This window comes from Colias eurytheme, chromosome 22 (genome assembly GCF_061535395.1).
Source record: "Colias eurytheme isolate Ceu_HAF_F1 chromosome 22, ilColEury1 Martin Lab GWU primary, whole genome shotgun sequence".
Taxonomy (NCBI): domain Eukaryota; kingdom Metazoa; phylum Arthropoda; class Insecta; order Lepidoptera; family Pieridae; genus Colias; species Colias eurytheme.
This window is the reverse complement of record NC_143001.1, coordinates 6,851,964-6,873,691: the sequence shown is the minus strand read 5'-3', so window position 1 is coordinate 6,873,691 and position 21,728 is coordinate 6,851,964. Positions and strand designations below refer to the sequence as shown.

Sequence of the window (21,728 nt, the reverse complement as noted above, 5' to 3'; positions counted from 1 at the left end):
AATGTATTAGATTTTATCTTATTAACTAGCTTGCCGCCCTGGCGCCACTTGATTCTGCTTGTATAATCGTATTAATGCGTTTAACTGATAAATTGTGGTTATTTGAGTAGATTGTATTAATTTAATGTAGAACTAACTGTATATATGGATGTTATGTACATTGGATTTATTGATAGTTTATGTAACATAGATTTAAAAGTATAGGTAACTAGCTTTCCGCCCGCGGCTTCGCCCGCGTTTTCAAAGAAAAACCCGTTCCCGTAGGATTTTCGGGATAAAACCTGTCCTATGTCCTTTCTCGGGTATCAAAATATCTCTATACCAAATTTCATGCAAATTGGTTCAGTAGTTAAGGCGTGATTGAGTAACAGACAGACAGACAGAGTTACTTTCGCATTTATAATATTAAGTATGGATATTTAGGTTCGTTACAATAATTACGTACAGTATACACTATACAGGATCTAACTATTTTCCTAAATATTGGTGTGAATACCTATTGATAGAAAATGACACTAGTTTTGTTTAGAATTTTCATATTACAATTTTTATTTTTTATTTTAAAGAACTGCTACTACTAAAAACAATAGATACTGGGGTAACAACTAACACGGTCAATGACCCAAAGTACCTACTTATACCTATTCCTTTACGATTATGTAATCATCCATCCAATAACCAATACGTTATCATCAATCTAAATTAAAATTGAAATAAGTTAAAAATCACTTGAAGCAACTTATCTAACATTGTAAGTTGGATCACTATTCTATAAGCCTCAGTCATGAAGACTAATACACGTAATGGTTACGATGTATAATAATGGGCCAGTAAAAGGGCGTTTTAAAGCAACAGTAATTAATAATTATATCAAAATAGTAAAAAAAGCTCACGTTTTTCAACTATCTGGTTCGTTATTGATGCAATTAAACAAATTATAGAATGAATCGTAACTGTGAAATTAATACTGTATAGTGTATGTATCTGTAATTAATAGAGAAACAAACCATAATCATAAGCAATATCGTATACCGAGTAATATAGGTTTTATTTTTTTTTGTTTGTTACGAATTATGTATCTCTAAAACCTCACCATAATTTTCTACACTAGCCTATGTTCCTTGGTTGAGGAGTTTCTTTGTTTTCTAACCCAAAATTGAGATGGTTAAACCAAACAAACAGGTTTGGGCCAAACAAAGTCAGATCAAACGTTTAATTAATCGCCCGTTTCACAGCCACTATAACGCTACTACACATTTATGCGATCCGTTAAACTCCAGTTCAATTAACGCGGTTTAACCATCTCAATCAATTACGACGCAGCGTCTTTCCAAACTATACAAGGCCAGTACGCAACGGTGTGAAACTAATCACGTATAGTTTGGAAATAACTTTTTTACAAAGTTCTTCCAATCTATACAACAGCAGTACGCAAATACTTGCAAATACTCGCGTATACTTTGTAGTGAAGTAAGTAAGAATAGCGCTCCAAAACATACAGCGCCAGTACGCATGCGGACTAATCGTGTATGTTTCGGAGTAAGCGCGGCGTCTCTCCATTGCTCGCGTTTATATTATTGTATTGCTGTTTTGAAATCTATTATTAAAATGCATGTGTATTGTGTATATAATGTTGCGTACTGATCGTATATTTTTTTGTATCGAGGATGCTTGTGTCTTCGTTCCCGACTATACTGCACGACTTACAATTGACAATAGTGTTAAAAAAAATGTAAGAATCTAATAAGTCCAGAAGAAGACGGTTGCGAGGCGACGGAGCCCCGCTTCGCGGGGCTCCTATTTTTGTGTAGTTAAAAAAAACACGAACCTAACCTAACCCATAGGTAACCCTTATATCTGTTACCTATTTATTTTTCTAAGCTTACCTAATAATATTTTTATTCCATATTTTACTGAATCAATCAAGAAGAATAAAAGTAGATAGATATAGCTGTAAAAGTCTTTGATTGCCTATATATTTATTATTTCGCTCAAGCGTAAGTGGTGTTAGCTATATTTAGTTATACATATTTTGCGTACTGATCGTGTATAGTTTGGAAAGAAGAAGCAAGCATCCGTGTTACAAAGTATACACGATCAGTACGCAAAATTCGTGTATATATTGTAATAACAAACTTAAAAACAGCATTACAAAGTATACACGAGCAGTTTCCTATGGTTGCGTTCTGGCTATGTATAGTTTGGAAATACGCTACGACGCAAGTCATGAGCGTAGTGACGGACATTTTGATTTTTTGACATTTCAGTTTCAGCGCCATCTAGTGACCAAATTTAGAAAGTAACGTCTGGAATTTTATAATGTGATGGGTTTTATTATGATTGATTTTAAGTATTTTTTTATATATGAGTTGTTACAGTGATCATAATTACATGAAGTTTATGAACTATGCTAAGAAAACGGAGGAGTTTTCACATCAATGTTATATTTTGAAGTTTGTTGAAATATAACCTTTTTATGCTGGCATAATATGTAAGAAAATATCAACGAATTATAATTATAAATATTAAGTACTAGCGGTCCGCCCCGGCTTCGCCCGTGGTACATGTTTACGTTTTCTCTACATAAGAACCATCCTCGTACTTCAAGGAATATAATAAAAAAAGAATTATCGAAATCGGTTCAGCCGTTCTCGAGTTATGCGCTTACCAACACATTTTGCGATTCATTTTTATATATAAGACTAGCGGTCCGCCCCGGCTTCGCCCGTGGTACATATTTTCGTTTTCTCTACATAAAAACCATCCTCGTACTTCAAGGAATATAATAAAAAAAGAAATATCGAAATCGGTTCAGCCGTTCTCGAGTTATGCGCTTACCAACACATTTTGCGATTCATTTTTATATATAAGAAGACTAGCAGTCCGCCCCGGCTTCGCCCGTGGTACATATTTAGGTTTTCTCTACGTAAGAACCATCCTCGTACTTCAAGGAATATAATAAAAAAAGAATTATCGGAATTTGTTCAGCCGTTCTCGAGTTATGCGCTTACCAACACATTTTGCGATTCATTTTTATATATAAGATTAATTCGTTTTATATTAGGCGCCAGCATACATCAAATAATTTAAATTTGCATAAATCAAACATTGGCATGTCTGATGTTATGAACATTTCCGTTCCTTATCTACATCTGGACAAACAAACATATAGATTGATGATGATGTCTAGACTAATAAGAGACCTACTTCTGGTTATAGCTGTTTTCACGTGATTGAGTAACATACATACAAAACTAGACGCATTTAGCATTAGTATTTAGTGTTCTGGAAATATTGATTTGTTTTTACGCGACTAAGTATGTCGAAAAGTAAAAAAGCTGTGTGCTGAGCACACGTGTCAGAAGTGAAATTTCTTTAACTGTATTGCCATGACGCTCACTCCAAAAAGTATTTTTCGAGGAAAACTCTATCTAAGTTAGATGATTAATTACTAATCTTTGGACGTTTCATATTTATGAATGTGATTTATAAACCTTTTTACATAACATCAAAAAACAATAAAAATTAATCTCAAAGCCGAATAACCTTTCATCATTTTCAAATCATAAAATCAATTAATAAAGTATTTACGATCATTAATAACAGTTCGTCAATTTACAATTATGGCCGTAAATAACGGAACACGCCATTAAAATGCAAGTTTGTCTCAATCTCAGTAGGTCCTGGCAGGACGTTCACCCATGAGAAAGATTTACAGTTTGAACTAACTTATTGGGACACCTTTTGTTACTTAAAATGTATAAAAAAGAAGTTTTATTCACACGTGATAAAAATAAAAAAAAGATTTTAAGTTAATCTGAGATATATCATTTTATTGCATACAGAATTGTTTGATATTGAATTGGAAGAAATATTAAAAGAAAATAAGTAATAAACATAAAAGCTTACACTACAGTATGGCAGAAGTCATAAAGTTTCTTTTCTAAATTCTGGTATTCCCATTAAAGAAGAAAGTCCTAAGGTCCAATTTACAACTAAAGAAAAGTTTCGTTATTTCTGCAATATAAACATTTATTTCCACTTTCACTTTATAATTTATTGTTTATGTAATGTTTTTTTTATAACAAAAAGATTACCATAGTTTTGGATAAGACAGCATTTTTATGGAACTGATTGGCGTATTATTATTAGCTCTTTGCGGCGTTAGACTGAACGAGACTGTATGATATAATTTACATATTCATTGTCTTGTTTTCATTGTTCATATTATGATTAGCTATAGATTAACAATGTGTTTTTACCTGTGATTTTACCTTATTTATTAATATTAAAGTGTTCCTGATTTAAAAAGTTATCTTAAATATGGAATGATATTTCAATTAATTATATTGGAATTTTACTTTAATATTTGATTGTATGTAATTTAATTTTACGTATATTTGTATGCTTTATAGTAACCGAAACAATAATATTTCGCTTATCATCAGATCAATTATATTTTTGATATCTCTTTGTACCATAATTTGTTATTTATTTTTTTTATTCTATCTATTAATATGGACGCAACTGTACGCAACAACCCTTTCAAGTTTATATAACGGTTTTAACAAAATATAACGCAATTTAATATAGTTTTAGCACTTCAATTAGGCTTACGCGTTATAACACTTGTTTTATGGGCTAACCGTTGCTAAGCAACCGCAAAGTGTTAGATAAAATGGTGATTTCACGGTGATTTTGCTAGTCTGGTATTATATTTCTTTATTATGGTAGAAAGCGAGGAATATGTAACGTTTGGTTGTAATAAATGCCTTTTAGCACTTACGTTAATTAGTTACAAATATTAGGTGGAATTTATAAAAGAATGGGGTATTGCCTACGAAATATTAAAAGGTTCATTTAAAATTTAAATCTGTAAAAAATAAATCACAATTTCTCTTTAATAGCGCTGCTTTTATTTTAAATTCATAGATGACTTATACAATAACATAAGATTCCATTAATAGGTTTTAAAAACATGCTCTTATATGTATAACCTATTAAGTACCTATTCTGTGACATAACCAAAAAAAAGTAATATTATAAAATAGGGTTGTCACCAATATTTATATATTTTATAAAAATTGGTGACAACCCTATAATTTATAATTAATCAGTTGACAACCCTCTTTCGAATACTTGACTGCATAATATCATTAACCAAAAGCGACATCCGTTTGTACAAAAAATAATTTAAAAGTCAATCATTTGACCTTTCGTTATCAAATATCTATATCTTTTAATTGAAAATGTTAGGTCAAGGTAAATATAGACTTGAATATTTCTTATATTATTATATTTTTTTGCATAAACTTCCGCGCTTATCAAATATTTACACCGGATTTTATAAGATAATTGATTATAGAATGTGCGATATGATTATGAGCTAGATTGCCTAGCTGTTTCATTAAATGGCGGGATAACATTCGAACAGTTCATTAAAAAGTTAGGTTATGAATAAAAAAACTGCATGGATTTACATAAAAATTTGTATCAACATATCCTACTAATATTATAAATGCGAAAGTTTGATGGATTAATGTATGGATGAATGTTACTCTCTCACGCAAATATTACTGAACCGATTACAAAGAACTTTAGTGTGTAGCTAGCTGAAGACCCAGAATAAGACTTAGGCTAGTATCCCGGAAATCCCACAGGAACGGGAACTATGCAGGTTTTTCTTTGAAAACGCGGGCGAAGCCGCGGGGCACAGCTAGTCTATATATAAGCCAGGCACCAACCAGTCTCGTTAGCCATCTACGCGTTCAGAATGTAAATGCCAAATGGATGTCACAGGTTTAGAAACATAACGGTATCAACGGTACTTCCCTTCCTGTATAGAAATACGCGTAAAAAACCGGTCAAATATGTCGATACGATGTGGTCAATACTGTCTGTTTACTGTCCTTTTGGTTCTACGGAGAATGTATATGGAAAATTTTTAAGAGAACTCTATGAGCTATGTTAAATTACGTAAGAAATTAATGTATTTTTCTATAAGGGGCATACTAATAAAACGAATATGATAACAAGATAAGTAATAGAACTAATAAAATAACTATGAATGAAAGAAAAAATAGTAATTTAAAGGCAGTGGAAGGAGCCTCCTTACTTCAGTATGAAAAATGAAACCCGTTTTCCTTGGTCACGGCATCACGCGTGAACGGGTGGACCGATTTCCGAACAGGTGACCGTGAGGATGGTTCTTATGTAGAGAAAACGTAAATATGTGCCACGGGCGAAGCCAGGGCGGACCGCTAGTAAGAAATAAATAAAGAAGCAGCAGACTTGAAGAATCGTTTAAAATTAAAATTTATTGCCGAAATGTTTGTGTCCTTTATTATTACAAAAACTATGATATCCTTCATTCGTTTATATATACACCATGCTTTCTTCTTAAAACCTTTTTTCAATAATAGGTATAAAAATACATAAAGCCTAAAAGCATAAGTACTTATTTAAATCACACTTGACAAACTCATTTAAATATTTGTCAATTAACAAAACAATTAGCGGTTATAACAAAGCCTTAGAATTTGAGTTTTAACGGTTTATGTTTTTCTTAAACAATAATAAGTGACTAATATTTCCCAAAGCTTATATTATCTGTGCCAAAGATAATGACAAATAGAAATTGCACTATACGTACAATTGCACTATGTAAAAATTGCACATACAAGATATTTCCTAGTTTAGGAGTCAAACTTGGATAGGTCTACTATAAAACCTACTATAAAACGGAAAAAATAATACATTCATATTTTATTTATGATATAAATATGCCACGTAATAAGGACCTATTTTATGTCTTTCCTATTAACTCCTATACTGATCATCATGTTTCTCCAGCTAGCAAAATCATGGGAAAAAACTTTACTTTTTATTAGTCGATTTTTTAATAAAACAAGTAGCTTTTTTGGTCCTGCATCGCTTATTTTCTTAATTTTTATACAAATTACGAACCAAGTCAAATAAAAAATCTATTCAAGCGGTGCCAGGGCAACCAACTAGTTCGTAATAAAATGTACTAATTGGGCTATCTTTACTTCAACTGTCACGAAGTGTTCTCGCCTTTCAGCGGCTGATCAATTTATTTCAAGAAATTCTATTCGATTTAGGTGACGTTTACGCACTATACACAACAGTGAAATTAATTTATTTTTCCTTCATGATATGAGATTATTATTTCCGATATAATATAAATTCATTCATATAGTACATACATACATACATGATACGTATTTTTTTTCAATTCAAGTAATAATTTTGTATGTGAAGAAGATACCTTCAGACGGACAGTTACTTTCGCATATCAGAAAACATTCTTCAGCATATAAAAGATCTCGTTATTATTCTTAAAAAGCAACGTATATAACTATTTAACTATATATATCTTATATATAAAATTCTCGTGTCACAATGTTAGTCTGCATACTCCTCCGAAACGGGTGGACCGATTCTCATGAAATTTTCTGTGCATATCGGGTAAGTCTGAGAATCGGCCAACATCTATTTTTCATATGTACCACGAAGCCGGGGCGGACCGCTAGTATATATATATATATATACACTTAATATACTTAATAACAACCTATTTTCAAAATTACGTGTATATACTTACGTATTTCCAAGAAATACGTTGTTATTTTCAGCTACAATATAAATCTTCCTTCGTACAAAAATAAACCATATTAAACGTAATAAATAAGTACTTTATAAAACATTACCCTCTTAAACCGCAGTCGGTTAAAAACGCAACTCATCTCAGTAATTTTGTTTTAAAGAACAGCACGATTTGCTTTTCCAATTATCACACGAACACAATTCTTTAATTGGACGCCATTTTTTACGATTTGGTCAATTTTATTTATCGTCTCAAATGTAACTTTTTACTCTGCCTTTTCATCATTGTTTATTTTATAAATGTTTTATTTATTTATAAAGGTATTTTTAATTGTGTGGCTGCTATTTTTAAAACAGTTACTATAATAATGAATACGATTATATATTTTCTATATACTAACAGTTCCTTATCGATAAATATTATTATTTTCTACAGTGACCTAGGAGAGTTTAGGACATTACCTACCGACTACCATGCTCTAGCCAAATATGGTAAATTGAACTACACAATATTATGATTGGAATTATGACAATATGCAGATAATTACACCAATCTTTAATAATGAAATTACCACGAGTGTTATGTTAAATTAATCTGCATATTGCGTAGTTCAAGTAAAATGACTGTAATAAATATCGTAAAGAAATTATTGGAAAAATCCACAAAAGGCTTATAACTTAAGGAGGCTTTATCTTGAAAAAATTCACTACTAATAAAGACAATAACATTAAGCAAAATAGATAGATTAAACATTATTGTTTTGTAAGCATATTAAAAATACTTCCCATAATCAGATCTGTAATATACCTTGTCCTAACAAGGCGAGACAGAACCGACATCAATAACAAGAACATGGGAAATGCGACTCCATCAGGGAGATGGTAGATGGCTACAAAACGAGCGATTTAAATGATAAATTATAATAGTCATAGAACATGGGTTCAGATTCAGGTAAAATCCTGTTTAAATCCTCGTATTCAGAAAGATTACACATAATTAAAATATCCTACTTATATCATAAATGCGAAAGTTTGTATGTTTTTATTTGTTTGTTACGCCTTCACTCAAATACAGCATCATGAAATTTTGCACACATATAGAGATAGTTTTTATCCCGGAAAATCTTCAGGAACGGGAACTATGCGGGTTTTTTGGAACGCGGGCGGAAAGCTAGTAATAAATATAGTTTAACAAACACGTTTAGACACATGATCTTATTGTATTGCCACCAATCCATGAAAAGTGTACAATGTTTGAATTAAATCTGTCAGTTAAAAGTTGGACAAAATCAAGTGTAAAGGAGGAGTCACAAACATACACTTGAAGCTAATAAAAACGTATTGAAAATACACAATAAAACTGTTTCAATTAAATAAACATATTTTACCAAATCACTGGGATTCAAAACTGGTTTTGTTTATCAAATGCAAGTTACTAATGATGTAAAAGAAAAAGTCTACAAATCTTAATTTGGTTCCTTTGAAAACAAGAATTTTAATGGCTAAAATAAATTAAAACTTAAATTAATGGATAGCATATATTTAACGAACGTTGTCTTAAAATAACTCTGTCTTTAATACATATAAACCGCTAATTTAAAAAATGATTTCTCGGTTTCACCTGCGTGGCTCCACTCCTGTTGGTCTTAGCGTAATGATATATAACCTATAGCCTTCCTCGATAAATGGGCTATCTAACACCCAAAGAATTTTCAAAATCGGACCAGTAGTTCCTGCGATTAGCGAGTTAAAACAAACATACAAACTCTTCAGCTTTATAATATTTTTAAGTATAGATTAGGTATCTTTTTTCTATTCCCGCTTACGCAAGAGCCCTACCAGACGAGCCTTATTTGTCTAACTGAGTTCCAGTACAGTTATCTAGAATATTATACCCCGAGGTACAAAACTAATCGTGCCATCGAGTCGTGATCGAGTCGAAAAATTATATTTTTTTTATCGATTCTCCTATTGTGTCGATATCGCTGAATCAAATGGACAGGCGTTTGTTTTGTCAATAATGGATGACTTGACAGTGTTTGTGGACTAGCTTGTGCGAACGGATTCACTTGTACAGTGTTAAAACTGTTACATGTGATCAGCTGATTTTGAATTAAAGAACAACATATGTGTCTATTATAACCTAACAACGTTTATTAAAGTGTAGGAATAGTTGTAGAATTGATAATGTTATTATTGTAATTTAACAATTAATTAAATAATATGATATGACTTCATAAAGCATGATTAATTTTGTGGCAATAAATAAATTTAAAATTACCAAAGCATCATTGCCGTGGTGTTGAATCGTTGTTAGGCAGTGGTGACTTTGGACGTACGAAGAGCCACTCTGTAATAATTTAGCTTTCTGCTCGTAAAAATCAAATAGTAGTTTTTAGGATTGAATGCAAACAAACATTCATAATATCTTCCTTCCCGCGTCACGCTCCATGACTAGTATACCACTCAGGGATCACAAACAAATGAAATGGCGAAAGATAATTTCATTCGGTGCAGTAGTTCCCGCGATAAGCGCGTTCTAACAAACTCTTTATAATACCAGTATAGATAACAATATTGCTTATGGCACATGACCCCCCACAGAAGGCAAAGCTTAATTAAACGGTTATGTAACGTATGAAGTTCAACGTACAGAAACAATGGCTTATGCCGAATAACATTACGTTCCGCATTACGTAACACCGGTGGCACACTGGGCGCAAGGGCTTAGAAAAATATATTTATGAATGAATGAATATTTTATTCATATTATGTTAATTGACTGTTTTGATATAAATAAATACTTTATTCATATGTTGTCTGAGTTTTGTTGTGCGATAAATAGACAAAAATGTTGAATGATGTGATATAGTTTTAGATATTGATATAGTTTTTTAATAATAATAATGTCATAGACTTAAAACAGTTTTAATAAAAACCTAATTCTTTAAACTAAAATTTGTAAATAGGGAAAAGTTAATAAATAAAGCTCCGATCTAGTAAGAAATATGTATGTATTTTTCAAACTTATGTGGAAAATTATAACTACATAGGTATATTTAGTAGCAGAGTATTGGTTAATATTCCACTTCTGCTTTTTCTTCTTAGGATGATATTAATAAATGATCTAATTCTTATGAATATTGACACTCCAACTTCCGACCGGAGTAAATGCAGCCTGTAAAAAAGGGTACCTGATCTAATGTATTACTTTAATATGTTCACGATTTCTTACTCCAGAGATAATCTATTAATTTGTTTCTTAAATTAGTTAAATTAAGCAAACCAAATAAATTATATCTCCCACTGTACCACCAGCATACGCACAACTTTTTAGAAGTGAATCATTGCATTTTACGTAACTGTACTTTATCAGAGCAATGGATAAAAACATTGCGGTCCGTCCACACTTATTGGTTCACGCGGTTTTACGTGCATTCCCTAACTGTTATGAAATTGATGTAACTGTTTTGTGTTTGGATTACTGTTGTATTATATTGCGTGTAAATCATTTGGATGGAATGGTAATTTTTTCTAATGAGTAACTTTTATAATAAAACCTACATAATTTAAGTATATAAAATAAGTCTGTGTTGCATGAAAAAAATAATAATTTGGTTTATGTTGTGTTGTATCAACTAATAAGTCACAATATATAACAATCTGAAACGATATCATTGCAACACGACGCATAGTATCTGTGAAATTATAACACAAAAATCTATAGATTGTATAGACATTTTTATTTAATTTTAGACGATAGTAACATATATCATTATAATATTAAAGAACATATATATATATAGTGGCCTAATTTCGCAAATCCTTAACATTACTAGAGATACCTTCTCTCCTTTTTTCTAACTTGAATCCCTTCCCTTGACAACCTAATCTAATAAGTTTCAAATTTTGAATATTTTCCCTCTTTCAATTTGTATCTATCAACGGCCATGACTTTAAGTCCACTCAGCTCTATGAAGCATAGACCATAAAAGATATTGTCTCGAGTGTTATCTCTGGTCTAAATCTCTGAACACTTTGGCGAAGCACTGACCTTCGTGAAATAAAGAACCTGCTCTTTCTTTTAAGACTCTCGAACGGTATCTTTTATCTTATATTGTCTATGTAAATTGTTAGTTAATTCAAGAGTCGTTGAATTCTTTTACTTTGTGATTTGTAACTCTACCAATACCTATACTTTGTTTTGGCCGTACGCCATAAAGTAAACATAACAACTATGATTACGTTTAAATATTTTATAGTTTCGTTGACGTAATTGATGAAGCATCATATAATGTTCATACGCCTTGCAGTACATATAATTGAGAATCCAATTCACAATTATTTTTATTACAAGTATCTCGTACCTTTTCAATTTCCAACAGATTAAATCAATGTACTGACTATGCCTTTCTCCATTCCAGATGTGACATAACAATGGCAGCCACTGACGGGCAAGTCGTAGTTGCAGCATCGCGCTGGTCTGAGGAAGGCCTCTACCTCCGGGAGTTCGTCGTCAAGAACCGCCTCCCAAATGTGGCCAAGATCATCAAAGGACAGTACGGAGGGCTCGGCGTGCCCACACTGCCTAGCCCCGGTTTACAGAGCACAGCCCTCGTCGTCTCCGCGGGAAAAAGAAAGAAGATCATCGCTCAAGCCATTAAATTGAAAGAAGGCAGACGCATGGTCAGTATTGGACCGAGAATCGCTATCCCCGACACGTATAAAGGATACTTCGAACTACTCAGTGAAGAAGGCAGGGCTGTGAGGTGTATAGAGTCAGTATCAGAGCTATCTAGACGAAAACTAGACGACGGGTGCTTAGTAAGAGAACCAGTGAGAGTAATATGCGCTAAAACAGATTTAGATGGAAACATAACAGCTGATGGCGCGAGAAATCTGCCAGCTGGTGAAGTATTAATGCCCAGAGGAGAAGTTTTTTTAGGGAAGAGTAAATATTTGAAATGTACTGACTCGAAAGGTGATACGGTATTATTAAGTTTGGATCAACGGGGCAAGTTCTCGGCCATTGCGAAAGAAGAAAACATAAGTGGCGTTCACACAGCTAAAACTTTATTGACTAAAAGATTGCCAATAACAGTGAGATTAGTTCACGGAACGCCACCGAGAGGCTTGAAAAGTGCCAGTCATTTCGTACCAGAGATACGCCTCTTATCCATATTCGAAGAAGACCACGTCTTCGCGTTGCCTTTGCAAAAAGAAGGCAACTCGCTCATTGCTTTACCTCTAGCGGCACCTTTGAAAATGCTCAGGTGCAAAAACGAGGAACAGATAAAGAATTTCATGGAATTTTCGAGGCTGGTGGAAAAGTGCAATCGGTTGTTAATAGATGTAGTTGATAGAATTCACGTGCTAGACGGTAAACTCGGTGATCCTAAGAGGCTCTTGAACGCGCCCCTTCACGCACCACCGTTAATCAAAACTGGCTATTTCTTACGTCGAAGCGCTTCCTCCGATTCAGCTAATCACCACAAGCACATGAACAAACACAACCATATTTACAGCAGCCATAGAGACGAGAATAGTATCCCCGATGAGTACGACGAAATAGATCAAATCTACGATTACGTCAGGGGTTTTGCCCCGCTGCCGAAGACTATAAAAGCGTCGTATTGCAATGAGATATCGCGTCACGAATCTGCACCGTCATCGCCCGCTCCGACACCCATACACATGCCTCTAATAACAGAAATAAAACCAGAACCGCCGCCCATAGAGACGATACCAACAAAGAAGCCGCTGAACCAAAAAGCAGAGAAGCGATCTCGTAAAACTGCCATAACGCCCACGCCGATAAAGGAGAAAGTATTAGCGCCAGTACCGAATCTACCTAAGCTGTACATTAAGAACAACATGAGCAATACAAAGAGTAGAATGTTGTTCACACAGAAGAGTCATTCGCCGACGAAAGAGACCCCTAGTCCAGTAACTAGTCCAATAAGACCGTTGACGAAAGGTGATTCGCCGATATTTAATATACGTTACAAAAGCCTGTCGAACATACACCAAGCTATGGAATTAGATGGTACTTTGGACTCGAGTCACTCTGGCGGCAGAACGTCTGGTGATTCTGGCAACGGGCCAAAATTGCCAGAAAAACGTTCGCGCAAACTGAGCAGGCCAAAGTCGTTGACGAATCTAGTGTGGGAGCTGAAAGGCTGTCCCGTTGAAACGAATGAGAAACCAAAATGTAGAATTAAAAACGAGGGTTACAAGAAACTTGGGAACAAGTTGTCTCTGGGAGCGCAGAAGAGAGTTCCCACGCTGTATCTTTAGTTATTCTGGTAAGTTCTATCATTTTCTATCAATCATTTTATTTTAAGTTCATACACAACTAATATTATAACTGTATAAGTTTCATTGGCTAAAAACCTAATGTAAAGCAACGTATTACGTAATATTACATCTACGTCGTTACAACAGTCAAACAGTCATTTATAACATAATAATATAATGAAAATTAATGTAGAATTTACTTGTAATTGACATTAATTTATGTTAATAAACAATTTAATGAAATAATTAATCTTGTTTAGCCAGAACCGTTGTGTATAATTTTATTACCTACCGACTGAAATGAATATGCAGTATCATTTAGTAACAAACAAAAAACCTTAATTAAATTCGCGCGCTACATAATTCAATTAATATTCACTATTATAAAAAAAACGCGCGAAATCTTGTATCCTGTTTCTTAATCAAAAATATTACCACTCCATATACACGTGTACACATACACAATTATAATAAATTAAAAAAAGAAAATAATTCCATAGTCAATTAATTAAAAAAAACATACGCGTGGATAACTTCCATAGCCTCAAAAGCTGTCCACTGAAAAAAAAAGAACGCGTCAAATCTCCCGCGCTTTTTGTAACCTCAAAATGCCCACACGTATCAATTAATAGAATTTCACGCATTTCCTTTCGGCCTTGTCAAAGCTATCCGACTCTATCGTTATTAACATTTAGCTATTTAGTTGCATACATGGCATATCACGACCGTTGCAAAACGTAGGATGAACCTTTTCGATTCGACGAATTATTACAAAGTTATCTTAGTTTGTTTGAAATAGAGATAGATATAGAATTGAAGTAAGTAAATAGCAATACTTACCTAATACTAAGCCTAATACAGATAAAACGAAATAATAATAATCTAATGGTACGAGCACCTATCGAATAATATTGAAAAGAAATATTTACGGACGAACATTAAATAAGAGAAAAAACTTTACAGTTAAAGAGACACTCATATAACTATTTCATTCAGTTAAGTTAAATCGAAATCATATAATTAATTATAGATTAAAAACTAAAGACAGAAATCGATACAAAAATACATTATTTAAACTGCGCGCTAAAAATAAGCTCCATACAAAGTAATTCCTTGAAAACAAACAAAACACGTAATTATTTTATTAACTTAAGTGATAAATTACTTTTTAATCTAAATAACAGTTTTATACATGTCCCTAGGGTACCTATATCATAGTAACGCGAAACAATAATTAAATTTATCGTAGAAATTACTATCAAACAACATTATTATCACGAACATTAATATCACGAACCTTCAAATCAAAGCAAATTTATATGAAAACATCGTTAATTTAATATTGTGGCTTGTTTTATTTAAATAAACGAATACTTTTTCCATTTAACATACTTTCTTGAATATTATTGTTTGTCTTTCTGATTTGAAATCACATTATTATATTTAAATTTATAATACAGAAAGATTTTAGTTCGTTCGTAAGAATATAATACGCGGGAAAAAGGTTTCGCCCGCCTTTTTCTATAATTTTTGACATATACGCAGTTAATCTGATTATCTCTTCCCCACTTCATGTTTTCATACCTACGTCATCGACGAACAAAAACAAACTACCCCTTTCCACAGTCGGTCAACCAAGCCTTCTTCAAATATTGACAAAAATGCGAAATTCCAAGTAATTTACATCACCATCCATTAAGGGACTAATTGTTAGAGGTGCGGCTACATGCGAACCACGCCTAAGATTTTTTGCGCTTTCCATGTAACATCACGCTATTGTAATTTATGGGGGAGCTTATGAAGGAAAAATACGTTTATTAAGTACCTATGCATATGCTAATAACTTTGTATAGAGTCATATCTATTTAAAAGAATAAAGTAGAATTCATTATTGACTAGCTATGCCGCCCGGCTTCATCCCGCAAATTACAGTCCGTAAATACTACAATTAAAAAGCTTTTTCTCTGCAGTATTATTTCAAACCCAGTGGTAAAGATTTATATTCACAATAAAAATAACGATTTTTTTCATTCATTTATAACTTAGGTATTCATAACGGTATCAATTAAATTAAACCTTTAAACTTATTAAATATGACTTTAACATAAAATACCACCTCCAACTTCCTTCAACCAAGCTACTTTATAAGTCATCACATAAATTGTAATCCTATACGTCTAGAACATGTTTCATATCATAAAAATCATATTGCATGTATGATGTAACGCTATAATAGTTACAACCACCCAACAAAAAGTTCCAATATTTTTTTATCTATCAAGCCAGCAAGCTTGTGTCATCACCATTCCGTAATATACATTGCTTGCTTCAAACCTTGATACCTTTTAAATGTAGTTAGAAAAGCAGCAATGGAGTTATGGAACTGTATTTCGTTCTTTTTATAAATGTGGCAACACAACGTCTATAAATAAGGTTTGAATCGCGTATCGGGTATACTGTATAATAGGGCATACACCTTTGTTTTTATTACTTATAGTCATGGGTTACAAAGCCGTTTAACGGAATACAGATTAAAAATATTTTATGGCGCTAAAAATAGTTCTTTTTTTTCCGCACCACGAAAGAGGTTTTATATCTTTTTGCAAAGGTTAGGTTAACCATAAATAACTTTATAGTGAACTAGCTGTGCCGCGCAGTTTCACCCGCATTACTCCGCTCCTGTTGGTCTTAGCATGATGATATATAATAAGCCTATATTACTCGTGGATAATGTAGCTTTCGAACGGTGAAAGAATTTTTAAAATCGGTCCAGTAGTTTATGAGCCTATTCATTACAATCAAACAAACAAACAAAGTTTTCCTCTTTATAATATTAGTGTAGATTACAAGTTACCATAGATTATATTCTATACCTTGAAATTGCATGTTCAAAAAACAAACACGTGTATAGAATAAAAAAATAATTAATACATCCACTTGCATGTACCTACTAAGAAATGAATGAATAATTTATATTCTGCCTCGGGCGCTACGGGTGTGGTTAAAAGAATTTCAGGCACAATGCACATAATGTTATAGTGAATAATATTAACACATTAATATATTTAAGGATAAAACAAACAAACAATAATTTATGAGCAACTATTTTAGCACGTCAAAAATATATTTTTTAAAATACATATATGCAAAGTAGTATGCATATTTATTACTTACCATTTGGGAACAACAACTAATGAAGTTTTTTCGTTGTGTAGAATTGTTAGAATGATAATAAAATCTTGGTGAATGTAAGAAATAATGCAAGGAATCTTCAAGTAACCCAAGTAAAGGCAGGTGCATAACATGTGTTTCACAGTGTTTCACTGATCGATTTTCTTTTGCTTTCCTTATCTGGAGAATTTTTTTTATTCTTTATCTAGATGGAAATAATCATTGGGTGTAAAAGTTTTTTAGCTATTGTTAAGACGGTTACAAACGAATCTGTTTTTAAACTAAGTTTTGTCTCTATTTTTATCGATGTTTTTTGGAAAATTTTCTCGCCTCATATTTTTATTTATTTCCCGAACCCGTATTGTCAATAATTTGTGTAATTAAAATATTTTTACCACTTAAAACAAAAAATAATCTATTTTAAAATTAAACAAACTTAGATAATTAATTTATCTATAAAGCTAATTCTAATTCATTTTGCTTACAGGTCCACGCTGTCATAGGCGACGCGTCATCGAGCGGGATAACAAGGACGACACTAATAAGGCTATGAGTACATCGAGCGGGATTTACGTGTGAAGTTTTGGAGCAACCATGCATACAGACCCTTAGCCATTAAGGGGCAACATACTGCATGCAGACAGATCCTTAGGCATTAGTTCAACTGTACTAAATAGCGACAAAAATTGTTAAACATCTTGCATTCGAGATGAATAATTATGTAATGTGTACAAAAAGTTCAACTTTATCAGTGAATTCGCAAATGTACTTAAATCCTTACTGAATTCAATAAGAAATTCACTAAATTGCCACCAAAGTAAATTTAATTGATTGAAATTCAATGTATATCATTATTATAGAGTGATCGATCAAAAACAAGTCGCTGTTTAGTATGTGTGAGTTAAAATGAATTATTTTTATAATATTGAGATACCTAATAACTTTTTGAAACATTGCAACGAATATGTATCCGGTATCCCAAGAAAAAAGGAAAACGCGCATAAAACGTTGCCTTTTTACACCTCGTTTGTACCTAGCCTTAAAATCGAACGCGTAACATGACATTTCACAAAAGGCCTAAACTCTAAAGAATACCCAAAATGATGTGAACTGTCAAAATAATTATAAAATCATTTTGGTATTTATTTTTCTTTTAAAGATTTTGAAAAATATGAAAATATGTCGAATGTTATTTTCATACCGAAAAAAAAAAACAAAATTTGACAGTCGCTTCGAAGTTCGACGTCATAAATTTCAAATTTGACAGTTCGAAAAAAAATCATCCAATATGGCCGATAATACATTTTGATCTCTTAATAATAATTACTATTTATATTAATGCCATATTAAGGTAAAGCTTCGGTGTTCTTAGCGTTAAGAATTGTCCTAAATAACTAGAATATTTCCTTTTTAATGTTTAATCGTATTTTCAAAATACCAAAATCTTGAGGTGCCTTACTATATTATGATAAATTAAAATCACCTTTTCGTCTAATCTTATTATTAAATGAGTCACAATTTTATAGTTGTAATACTTTAATATGCATTTATGGTATTTTAAAAAAATTGTATTTTAAGAGCTCATTATAGTTTTTGATAAAATTGTTAATTGTCTTAAATATTAACGAATTTTATCAAAATCTATAAAATACTGTTATATCTATTAGATGTTACACAATGATAATTTTCTTGGAGGTTCAAATATTGTAATTAATTATTTTTTTGAATCTTTAACAAAGTTATCGTTTCTATTTCAATTCTGTTATAATTTGTTAGTTGTGGTACTATTTTGTTTTGACAATAATATTTGAATTTATTTATACGTTTAACAAACCATTTTTAATCGGTCAGTAATTAATGTTTTGTGAGTAATTAATTTTTGTGTAATGTTAGAAAAGTTAAATAAAAATAATGAAGAAAAGAAAAGAAAGTTAACATTGAATTTGATTTATATAAATAAAAATTGAATATTATTCTCAAATCAAATGAAACAGGTGCATAAACATAAAAGCAAAGAAAATATCACAAAAATAATTTTTATACTCCAAATATTCCGTAGATTAAGTCCCCTGTTTTAATTACCTACTTTTTATATTTACCTGTCATTAGAATAAGTTTTGAATAGTCTCGATATTGTAATACTTGAATAAACAGAAATACAAATTATATTTTGTGTCTTATTTCTTACTCCTTGTTTTATACTACCTACTTGTTTTATATATGGTGACCCCATGTGGTGACCATACACTATATACTATTTAAAACTATTATGTAAAGACATATAGGTTGCTTATGATATTATTATTTCTATATTTCAACTAGCGGTCCGCCCCGGCTTCGCCCGTGGTACATGTTAACGTTTTCTCTACATACGAACCATCCTCGTACTCCAAGGAATATAATAAAAAAAGAATTATCGAAATCGGTTCAGCCGTTCTCGAGTTATGCGCTTACTAACACATTTTGCGATTCATCACTACTGTATAGTATAAAACAAAGTCGCTTTCCCTGTCCCTATGTCCCTTTGTACGCTTAAATATTTGAAACTACGCAACGGATTTTGATGCGGATTTTTTTAAAAGATAGAGTGATTCAAGAGGAAGGTTTATATGTATAATAACATCCATTAAATAGTGGAGAAGTACTGTTATTTTTGAGGTTTCTAATGGGATGTCGTAAAAAATTACATTTTTTCCGCTTATATTGCAAACGCAGGCTGAACCCTACGAGTTTTATCAAAATAATGTACTAAGTATTATACACATTGAAAAGGTCTACAGAAAAGTCCGCGATGGTATATGTCTATCTCTTATGGATAACCCACAATAACATTTTTTTGTCATTTACTTTTTACGACAAATAATAGCTAATTTTCGAAGCGATTTTCACCAATACAGCATTAATCCTTAACCAATTAAATACCTTGAATACATTGTTCATTTAATATAGATCTATATGGCCCTTTACACCGTATGATTTAAGTGAATATTTTCGAAGATATTACAGATTTAAAAATTGCGGGACGTAGCATTTGCGGCGGTAGGTACCGGCCGGCCGGGCCGCTATGTTTTTATATACAACGTTCACAGTTTTTCTGTAGTGTATAATAGTATCAGCATTGCACCCGTGCGAAGCCGGGGCGGGTCGCTAGTTTTTATATATAAGAATAAATAAAATTGAGTATTGAAAGCACGCCATCTAGTGTTGAGTGGATTAAATCACTAACGTTAAAAACTTTATCCGCATAATAATAATATACGCACATTATGTACCCGCTATTTTTCATACGATGCAGCCTAATAAGCCATTATGATAATATGTGTTAAATTTTAAATAAATATAAACTACTGCATCGTATTATTTCGCAACTTTATATTTTTGAGGAAAATGTGAAATTTGGAAAAAATCACTAGCGCCATCTCTATATTTGTATTTGTACTACTTAAAAATTCACACAGCCGTACAAATAAAAACTTGCTTATTCAAACCTTATGCAATGCATAGATATGATAAGAATAAATAAAGAATAAGGATGTCATAATTTCTTACAAATAAATTTGGAATAACGTCGATGTATCTATGCTCACGCTATGCAATAGGCGCGAAGCGGCAACGTCGCAATTCATTCACAAAATTATGAAAAACATTGAAATTGTCTACGGTTAAGCCTTGGTGCTGTCATTTTGCTGACGCTCGTTTGACTTCGTCGAATTTGTTGTGAAGTTTCATCATACGATGTTCTGTTTATTTATTTTTTAAATATTTATTGGAAATAATTTAAATATATCATTAAATATGCAAGCAAATGATAGATAACGCGATCCGCTATACGAAGATAAACCCACCTTGAGATAGAGAGTTGCCAAATAACTGGTATTCAAAATATACAACTCCAGGCTTAGAAGATTTATATTTTCAACGAAAGTGTATATTATTGTGATAAGTTTAGAAATAAGTTTTATGTATGTATGGTTTGGCGCATGTTGTAAATAAATAAATCATTATAAATATCAAAGGGGTTTTTCATAATTTCGTATATTTTGACATTTCATACAAAATTTTCCATTTCAATAGGTACGTAATGAAATTATTAATTTGCTCAACTTTTTCTACTTCTCGTATTACTCTCATTGCTATTATCTCAAATTTAGATTGAAAATTGCTTCTAAAACTTGTAAAACACAGCACAATGTACTAAAAGATATGTTATAACTCGGTTATGTCAGACTTATACTAGGGTGGTAGCCGTAATAAGGACGGAATAGCATTAGTATGAATACTTATTACGAAGTTATACTAGGTTACATTTATTTCGTGTTTATTTGTATGATTTTTCCTTATTCTTAGTTTATTCTTTGCATAAAATGTTATAACTCGTTTATTTGTACGGCTGACAGTCTTTATTACGACCGATTACACTTAGTTCAAGTTTTTACCAACAGATGGCGGTATTTTAAATATCAAATCAATAACATAGAGTTTACCTACGAGCGTTTTCAAAAAAAAGTGTACCATGCCTGAATTTATGGATAAATTTTAAATGTTGCATTTTTAATGAAATTTTGATTTAGAAATTTTAAATATACATCATAGTAAGTGAAATTGTATTTAATTTCTTGCAGATTAATTTGTTT

The 21,728-nt window shown here is 32.0% G+C and overlaps 1 protein-coding gene across 2 annotated transcripts in view; it reads left to right on the top strand.

Moving 5' to 3' along the window:
* sano (CABIT domain-containing protein serrano) overlaps positions 1 to 18,066 on the top strand; it is an 89,805-nt gene extending 71,739 nt beyond the window's left edge. For both annotated transcript variants that reach the window (XM_090115150.1, XM_090115149.1), the window contains 2 exons: positions 12,051 to 13,931; positions 17,582 to 18,066. In XM_090115150.1, coding sequence (XP_089971276.1) covers positions 12,064 to 13,923 — 1,860 coding nt within the window. In that variant the 5' untranslated portion in view covers positions 12,051 to 12,063 and the 3' untranslated portion in view covers positions 13,924 to 13,931; positions 17,582 to 18,066. The remainder of the gene's footprint in view (positions 1 to 12,050; positions 13,932 to 17,581) is intronic.
* The last annotated feature ends 3,662 nt before the right edge of the window (positions 18,067 to 21,728 follow it).